This window comes from Atta colombica, unplaced genomic scaffold (genome assembly GCF_001594045.1).
Source record: "Atta colombica isolate Treedump-2 unplaced genomic scaffold, Acol1.0 scaffold52, whole genome shotgun sequence".
NCBI classification, from domain to species: Eukaryota; Metazoa; Arthropoda; class Insecta; order Hymenoptera; family Formicidae; genus Atta; species Atta colombica.
This window is the reverse complement of record NW_017259542.1, coordinates 538,179-548,245: the sequence shown is the minus strand read 5'-3', so window position 1 is coordinate 548,245 and position 10,067 is coordinate 538,179. Positions and strand designations below refer to the sequence as shown.

The window sequence follows — 10,067 nt, the reverse complement described above, 5'->3', positions numbered from 1 at the left end:
CATAATACGTATGCACATATATTTAAGAAATATTTTGATAAAACATATCAAAATGATTTTTGAACAAAATTATATTTGAATATATCTTCTATATATATTTTTGTTTACATTTGGATACATACAAGCGTTTACAAACGGAAGTGTAAAAGTTTAGTTAGAGCGGTACTTCCTAAATTTAAAAGTTTGTATTAAAAGTTACTAGAGAACTGAAAATTAGGAAACATTATCCACTAACTACATATATTTGTTTTCAATTGTGTATTGAATTTTTCTCTTTTACAGTTCTTATTTATTCTTTTTCATAGTGTCTTGACTTTGCGTGTACAGGGTGGGCCATTTAAAATTTGGAATTTAATTTGGCTCTAAAAAAAAAACGCAAATGAATATTTTTCAAAGTTTATGGCTTTATTGGAAAGGTAATACATTGCCATTAAACATGAAATACAATTTCATTCAAATGACTTCCATGGCTGGCTGTACAATACCCCATTTTATCAACCCAATTTTTCAGTACATTTTCCACTGTATGGGCGTATTTCATCGATGGCAACTTTGATTTTATGTTTTAATTCTTGAATCGTTTCTGGTTAACGTTTAGCGTAACACTCATCCTTGATGGTTCCCCATAAAAAATAGTCCAGCGGAGTCAAATCACAGCTGCAAGACGGCCAATTGACATCAGCATTTCGGCTGATTATGCGAATTTCTTACAGTTTGGGTTGAAGACTCCACTTTGGAAGTAAGTTTTCAATATTTCCCAATTTTATTCAAGCGTATAGCAACCCATTTAAATGTCAAACAAAAAACTAAATTTCTGATACGTCATAAATGTTATTACGTCTTTCAAACTCAAAATAACCGGTAATTGAAATTTCAAACGCTAAGTGGCCACCCTGTACAGAATCGTATATCGATAATTAAAGTTTTGCATTTGTTGCGATGGAAAATGTGTCAGAGCTGTTTAGCGAGCTTCGGGGGGTAGTAGAAATAAATAATCAATTGGGGGGATAATAAGATCATTTTGCTAATCAATTCTTTTGATTGTTTCCGCGAGCAGAACTTCTTCAAGGATTTTCCTTCTTGGAATACATTCGATTTTATCACGGTGATCGGCAGCATCGTGGACGTCTTCATGACCGAGTTCTTGGTATGTAAAACACCGGAATGTAGCAGAAAAAAAGAGTATAAGTGTGTTAATTGCGTTTTAGTTACTAAAATCCGTAATAGAAATCTTCCAGGTATATACATATAATCGGGAATCTTCTTTGGAAAACTCAAAGCTATGTTGTGATTATGTCAGTTGCTCTGATGAAAAGTCATTCGGATGAAGTCGCGTCAAATGTCAAAATTGATCTTTTATGTTGATGCAAATGATGATTGTATCATAAATTAGATGAGAAACTACATTTTGATGTAGGACAAGTATAATACTAATTGTGTAAAATTTACATAAAGAAAATATTATTATAATAAATGTTTAATTATTTTCAAAATTGTACAATTACAATATATGTTGAGACTTAATTATTGAAGATTAAAAGTTTAAAATTGAAGATTTATGCATGTAAAGAACTTCAAATTATATATATTTTTTATTTTAAAGAAATATATTATTATTATTTATCGTAAAATTTTAGGTCGAGACTTTTTATTTATATCAGATCACCGCGACTGTTTCAACATGCTATTATATATATTAATTCTCATGTTTGAGAATTTGTTGGAATATCACTTTTTGTTGGAACATGCATCTATAATAGTGGCCTTTAATCATCGCGGCAATGTTGCTTGATGTGTACCTTTGTCTTTCGTTACCTTTTTTGTTGCTTACTTAGATTCGCCGAGCAAAATCCGTGTGACGAATTAGCAGGTAAATTATGAAATATCTCGAACACCTTTGTATATATTACCTTTTAGCTTCGTGCTACATTTATACGCTACATACATCACACTATATATCGCTACATTTGCATAGTATACATTTACGCAATTATATAATAAACCGCTACATGTACATAAATAGGAACATGTTCCTGATACCAATCCTTTCCATTTTTCGTATTAGAAAATTTCTTTCTACATATGATTGATATTCTATGACTTAGATTAACCAATACCAGCTGTAGTTTGAAGGTAGAAAAGGAAATATACTATATAGAATATTGTATAGAGTATTGCTCGAAATATTTCTTCCAATCACATAGTGATGTTGATTATTTCGGTTCTACTAATGTAGCGATTACAATTTAGCTGGTAATATATGTAGGATATGAATAATATTAAATTTCAAATCTCACAAGGGGGAGAGCTAAATAGTGTACCCAGGGATTTTATGTTTTATGTTATGATACTTATGTTTTAGTACTTACTCTTCGTTAATTCGAGCAAGCGAAACAACGAAATATTTAAATATTCCCAAGAAATTTGCATCAAAAAGTTTTCGTGCGCTTTTTTAATGTAAATTTTTACGTAATGCATTAAATGAATAATTAAGCAATGCATGTAAAAAATGTTATAACTGTATAATTATTTCAATATACGAGAGCAAGTCAATAAGTTCTTAGAAAATCTGTCAGAGGACACTTGCAGTGTCATGTCACATTACTTTTTGACAAGTAGCATCTCTCAGCTGATTACTCAAATTTTGAGTGGAATTCATCGCGTGATTTCATTTCTATAGACGATTAAAGCGAACAACCTTTGTATTTTTTGCAAAATGGAAAAAACGAATTTCGTGCAGTGATCAAACTACATATGAAAGGTTTAACGCCGAAAGAAATCAAAATCGAGTTGGATAATGTTCATAGCACATCTGCACCAGCGTTTGCGACTGTATACAATTGGGTGAATTTAAACGTGGCGTACATATGTGATGTATCTCGTTCGGGACGTCCAATTGAGGCTGCTATGCCAGAAATCATCGATAAAATTCAGGACATTGTTTTGACTGATCGACGAATGAAAGTGCGTGAGCTTATTGAGGCCACATATCACATGGCACAGTAATTTCAATTTTGCACGAACAATTAGATATGAAAAAGCTATCGGCAAGATGGGTGCCGCGTTCGCTCACTATGAATCATAAGCGCGATTGTGTGACGATTTCAAAACAATGTTTGAAGATGTTTCAACATAATCCAGATGAATTTCTGCGTCGATTCATTACTGTGGACGAAACATGGATCCATTATTTCACACTCAAGACGAAGGAAACAGTCAAAACAATGGACTTCACCGGGTAAACCAGTTCCGAAGAAGACGAAGACCGAAAAGGTGATGGCCATTTTTGGGATGGTATAATTTATATCGATTACTTTCCGTCGAAGCAAACGATCAATGGCGATTACTACACAGTCTTATTGGATCGTTCCAATAATATTTTAAAGAAAAAATGTCTTCATTTCGCAAAGAAGAAAGTGCTCTTTCATCAAGACAATGCATGGGTTCACACGTGCCCAGCACCGATGGCAAATTCAACGAATTCCGCTACGAATTGCTTCCCCATTCAGCATATTCGCCAGATTTAGTCCCCTGCGACTATTTCCTGTTTCCAAACCTAAAGAAATGGTTCGGAGAAAAGAGATTCACCACCAGAAAGCAGCTCATCGCCGAAACAGAGGCTTATTTTGAAGAGTTGGACAAATCATATTATTCGGACGGCTTGAAAAAATTAGAGAATCGTTGGATCAAATGTATCGAGCTGAAAGGAGACCATGTTGAGAAGTAAAAATGAATCGATCAAAAAAAATGTGTTTTACTAAAACTATGTTTTTCTAAAAACTTATTGACTTATCCTCGTATATTTTAACACCTGTCACCATACGAATAATATCGATTCGTAATACAATTTAATTAAAATTCATCCTTTTTTGCATTCTTTTATAATACAAATTGTAAACACTTGAATATTGCTTGAATATGTGTGACATATTTCAGTACATATCATCACTAATTCATGGACACTTATCCATGAATTAGTGATGATATGTACTGAAATATAATAATAATATAATAATAATAACTAAAGGTGAAATTTATGTGTACATTACCTATTCCTCCTCTTGTTAGAGAAATATTCAATATAAATATGTGTCAAAATCTGTATATATTTGCCTGCGCTTGTAAAATATCTTTTTATAAAAATATGTCTTTATTAGGTAAGAAAATAGCTAAAATTATTAATTATTATAGTGAAGTGAGTATTGGTCCTGATATTAAATTGAACTTATGAAGTTACTCATCACCAGTGTTGATTGCCAATATTATTTCATTAGTATTTCTGTTTTCATTGTAATTACCAAAAGTTGAATAATCAGAAGCTCAATATTGGGGATGGAATAATCTCGCAATCTCACATATTTCTGTAATGAAACCGAGCGTGCCCAATGGTGGTCAGCTAGGCGAAAAGAAGGTATAAAATTACTATTCAGTTTTTATGTTGACAACATAAGTTGGAAGAAATTACGATATTGCAAATACAAAACTAGTATTAAATATCACAACTCTCTAAGTTTCTATGTAGAAATCCGAAGTAAGTTCTTTATAGCTTCTGTTTCCGATTATAAGTTTTTTTATAATTCCTATTTCCAAAAAATCTGTAATTATTATTTCAGATATAGATATTTTTATATATTATCGTTTTTGAATATCTATATTAACAATTATGGTAAAATGGTGATCATGATTTCATTTGTGATTATTTGCAAGAGGAGGAAACTGGATTTTGAAACTAGTATTTTCTCGAGACCTAAATCATTTTTAGATTAAATTATTTTTATCCCGTTTATTTATCCTGTACTTTTCAGAACACATAAACTATTCGTACATTACACTAACAGTCTTGAACATTTTACAACACTGATACTACAAATCCAAACAGTTATCATCCTATGTAATTATATTACCTAACAGTATTTTAAAGGCATATGGATGTGTTTAATCTATCTCAATTTCAACTTATTAATTGTCTTTGTAACATAATCACACAATCGAGGACATGATTCAATCGTTACAGTAAAAGGGTTAATTAAATTTAAATATGTAATTGCGTTACATTTCAATAGTTAAAATAGTTCAATTATTATAGCAACAGTAAAACACGATTCTTCATTAAAATAATTAAACTCGAAAATTATCAATACATTAATTTAGAATTAGTTTACTTAAATTTGTATTGATAAAAAAATTAATAAAATAAGTAAATCATGAACGCATCAATTTAGAATTAGTTTATTTAAATTTGTATTTATATATGAATTAAATATATAAAGATTGAAGATTAAATCTGTGTAGAACGGATAAAATTCGTGTAAATAAAAGATTTTTATAAAAAAAAGAAGGAAATACACACACGAAGCTCCGTTCTGGCACGCAATAAGGAGTCGGCATTTTGTGGAATTAAGTGCAATTTCCTTTGTCCCCTGCAGAAGATCTCCAAGATCAACTTAAACTTTCTGAGGCTCTTTCGCACCGCCAGACTGCTCAAACTATTAAAACAGGGGTACACGATACTCCGGACCTTCGTACAATCCTTTAAAGTAAGCATGTCTTGTTAAATTAAATTCTAATTTTTTAATTATTTTGTATCCCTTTAATTCATACATGTCAACAGTTATTATTTTTTATCTTTCAATATCCTTGATCGTTAAATTTTGCTTCTTTCATCATTAACTTCAAGAATTAATTATCGAGATAACAATAATCAAAACCTATTTTTTTCCAGACTCTGCCTTACGTTTGTCTCCTCATAGCAATGCTGTTCTTCATCTACGCTATCATCGGTATGCAGGTATGAATCCTCTTTCGTAGCTTCGATTTCTTACGAAGTTCCTATGATTTTTAATTTGCCTTTTAAATGTATTTTTGGGAGATGATGTGCAGAAGGATGTAGGATTGAAGTAATATGATCATTCAAGGAAGATCTAAAAATTTAATAAAATTTCGCAAGATTAAAAATATTATTATATAGACATATATGTAAATTGAACAATATTTATCTTACATTCTACATGAAAGAAATAGATGCGGAATTGTTTGTGTCTTTCACAGAAAAGATTTTCGAATTTTTGTAGGTAATTGATTCTGTACAGAAAAAATAACAGCTTTAATTGATTAAAAAGCATAATTGGCCAAATGATTTTTTAATGATCGATGGCTTATCTATCAAATAAAGAACTATTAGTAGCGAACAACGTCATTTAGATATTTCTCTAAAAACGAGAACCGTGCAATTATCTCAGCTTCGAATCGGATGAGAAACGGTGTGCCAAAGTGATCTTGAAGTAGTTTCTGACACGCGTAACTTTGCAGATTGGGAATTTTAAGTGACAGACAGCAGATTCCCCAGGTAGCCATTAAGTGACCCTGTCTTTGCTGGCATGAAATTGTCCATTTTCAAATCTTTAGCAATATATCGAACAATCAGAAATAGCGATCGATGATCGATCACAACAATTTTCAGTTCTTCTTCGCCGATTTTAAGTTGCTTTTTCGATGAATCGAGCAGCTAGATTGATTGCCGATTCGACGACGAATGAGATGACCTCTGGCCACTTATCGGCTAATCCAATTATCATTTATCTTTTGTACAATAAAAACATTTTCTAAAATAAGCTAACGATTTTAAAAGTAAAAAGATATTTTTTTTTATTTGTTTGCTCAAAATTTATCTTCGTATGTGAGAGGGAAATGATTTTAGCACAGCTGGTTTATCGCGATCTTTTACGATTCGCAGGATAATATAAAAGAATATTATAAAAAAAATCTACGATATCATGGAAGTCTAAAAAGACTTTTGTATCGATCATTATAAAAGAAAAATTGCGTTAAATGTGTTTTTACAACATTTAAATATTTTATGACAAAAGACTTTTTCTATAAAGGAAAATAGTTTTATAGTATGATTGTATATATTGATCACTAGCCATTCTTTTCCCCAAAAAGAATTGTAGATCTCGCACAGTACTGATGGGAAATACCATCGACCGTAGAGTGAAAAGTTGAAAGGAATATATAATAAAAATGTGGTCGTAAAAATACTTTGCTGGCATGAGAATAAGCTGCTCGACATATTAATCTGTTGTGACTCATCCTAATTAGTAACAGTCCTATAGTGCCTGCGTTAAGTTAAAGTCTTGAAGTTTTAATTAAGGTAATGCTTGAGAGAATGAATTTCATAATAAATATTAGTTAGTATATTTTATTTTATTAGTATATTTTATTTTCACACATCACACAAATGTATAATTTTTCATAAACTTACACTTGTTTATAACTGATATGAAATCCGCAAAAACTTAATTATTAAAATATTGTTAAAATAAAATTTTTTAGAAATCAGAATTTTTAGTGATGTAAATTAACATAATTTAATTATTTGTTTTAACAAATTTTGTTTATATCTTAGTTCTCTCGAATATATCGTGTTTTTATTGAAAGAAAAAGTATGAGAAACTGTAATTAGAGAATTGAATTCTATAATATTCATTATACACGCATACACGAAACCGTGATCGAAGCGATACAGAAGTTAAAATTAGTGATCATCTAGCGAGAAAGAAAGCAGAGGACATTCCAACTACTTTTGATATTTTTTTATTATTTAAAAAAAAAAGTATATTTATAGTGACACAAATTTATAATGCCGCTTGTGCCTTTTGGTTGCGGCCCTCTTCTTTCTGTGGGTCTCAGGAATTCGGTACCATCAAGCCGGATGATATCTCTATTACGGAGCACAACAATTTCCAAAGCTTCATACAAAGTCTGATGCTACTTTTTCGGTAAGTAACGCCACGCAAGAGGAATTTAGCTAACTATTTAGTCATTGAATTTAACTACGTGACTATCAGCGCGATTTGCAAAACAATCGAATGAGCTTTCACGCTCAACACCTACGGCAAGCTATCTATCAGCTCACTTATCAGCTCATTTTGTTACGAGCACGATGCAGAAAACAAGTTTCTTCAGATTATAATGCGAAAGCAGATTGATCTTTGACGTCTAAGTGACGAGGAATTAATTGAATCACTTATGTGTCATTAGATGTATCGTAAATATTGCACAAGTTGATTGCATTGATTTATTTTGTCTGAGTTGTGAAAAAATTTCAAAGATTTTAATTTCTTTTAGATATTTTTACTACAGCACCCAAAGAGATTTATAATGATTTAATTATATCAAAATTATATCAAAATTTTCAAAAAATATTCAAATATTTTATTAAAATTACATTTAAATTAAAATATTAGTATTATAATATATCCTGTCTAAAAATATTAAACCATTTTTTATTGGGAGTGTGTATTAATTTTAAGAGATTTTTTTGTAAAAATACGGTTTTATTGTGAAAAAATGGTTACAAATTGATCATTCAAAATATTATCCATCGCTAGCCAATTTTTTTTCCATCTTTCTGATAATAGGTAGATTCTACGTCGAAAGAATGACACATCCTTTAAGGCTATCCATGAATCGACCCATTTTTTGGTATCTTCATAAGAATGGAAGTACTGCTCAGATGAATCATCGATCGAAATAAGTGTTAATCGGAAAGAGCAAAATCTGGATAATACGATATAATAAAATATCCCATTTAAGCGCTTCTAACATTTCCTCGGTTTTGCAACATGTGGCCGAGCATCGTGTTGAAAAATCATTTTATTGTGTTTTTTTGCGTAATCTGGCCGTTTTTATTTCAATGCTCGACTCAATTGCATCAATTGTTGTGAGTAGCGTTCCCCAGTGATGGATTCGTTGAGTTGGAGCAGCTCATAATACACTACATAATACCAACTGATCTCACCAAATACAGAGCATGAGTTTGGCGTCATATTCGGTTTTGCCGTCGATGTTGAGGTTCACCTATCCTGCATCATGATTTTTTACGCTTCGGATTATCGTAGCGTATCCATTTTTCATCATCCGTCACGATACGATGTAAAAAATTTTTTCTTTTATGTCTATGAAGCAACAATTCACAAGTTATTTTGCGCCTTTTGACATCCCTCGGCTTCAACTTGGCACCCAATTTCCTTGCTTTTGAATCATTCTAATGGCCTTCAAACATCTAGAAATCGTTGATCAATCAATTTAATGATTCTGCAAGTTCTTCTTATATTTATCTCAGGTCTTGATCGAGTAAAGCTTCCACTTCCTCATTTTCAAACTTTTTCGACTGACTTGAATGTTTCTTGTTTTCCATGTCAAAATCACTTTTTTTATATAGCGTCGAAACCAGTACTCATATGTTGAAATCGATAATATTGTATAATCATCATAAGCTTCCGATTAGCATTGACTTTCATTGACTTTCAGCAGCACTTTTCTTCAAATGGAAACAAAAAAGCAAAGATTCCCGCAAATTTCATTTGGTTGGCACAAAATTCAACATATTCAATGCTCAAAAAAACAATATTATTTACATTTCAGCAAAATGACACATACTGAAAAAGTCACATGATGGTGCTTTGAACATGAAGATAGCAACAATATGATTCCCGATGTGATAGTATTAGTTATGCCATCTCCTTTAAAATTAATGCACACTCCCAATAAATGTGTTATTCTCACGTTGAATGTCTCAAAGTCGTGAAGTCTTCTAATTATTCAATTCGTATTATTTACGGATGTATGTTCACAACAGGCCATTTCGCTTCGATCCAACTATGTTTTACTATAAAGTTCACAGTACTAAATTGAGCACAAAAGCAAAATCAGGCTATACGACATGACATATTCAGAGCAAAGACAGAAAACAAAATAATACACAGCAGTCTCGTGTAGAATTGAGTTCGCTGTATTAAGTTCGCATATCTAGCTCGCCTTTCATGTTGCGTAAAATATTAAACCTTATGCATGCCGCACTTGCAAAGAGACTAGAGCCCAATTACTTGCTTTCCTCAGTCTCGAAGCAAATATATGAAAACATTATCGGTTAAAAAAATTGTATTAGAAAAATTGTTATTAATTCTTAACAACGATTTTGAAACAAATTTTACATTAAAAAATAATTAATAATGATTTTTATTTCTATGTAATTCCTATATGCAAATATGAAATATATATATATA

The 10,067-nt window shown here is 31.2% G+C and overlaps 1 protein-coding gene across 1 annotated transcript in view; it reads left to right on the top strand.

Annotated features, from left to right (window-relative positions):
* Positions 1-10,067, top strand: part of LOC108691768 (voltage-dependent calcium channel type A subunit alpha-1-like) — a 128,455-nt gene that overhangs the window by 99,404 nt on the left and 18,984 nt on the right. Inside the window, 4 exon segments of the mRNA XM_018199671.1 lie at positions 1,058-1,147; positions 5,430-5,537; positions 5,723-5,788; positions 7,690-7,778. Coding sequence (XP_018055160.1) covers positions 1,058-1,147; positions 5,430-5,537; positions 5,723-5,788; positions 7,690-7,778 — 353 coding nt within the window.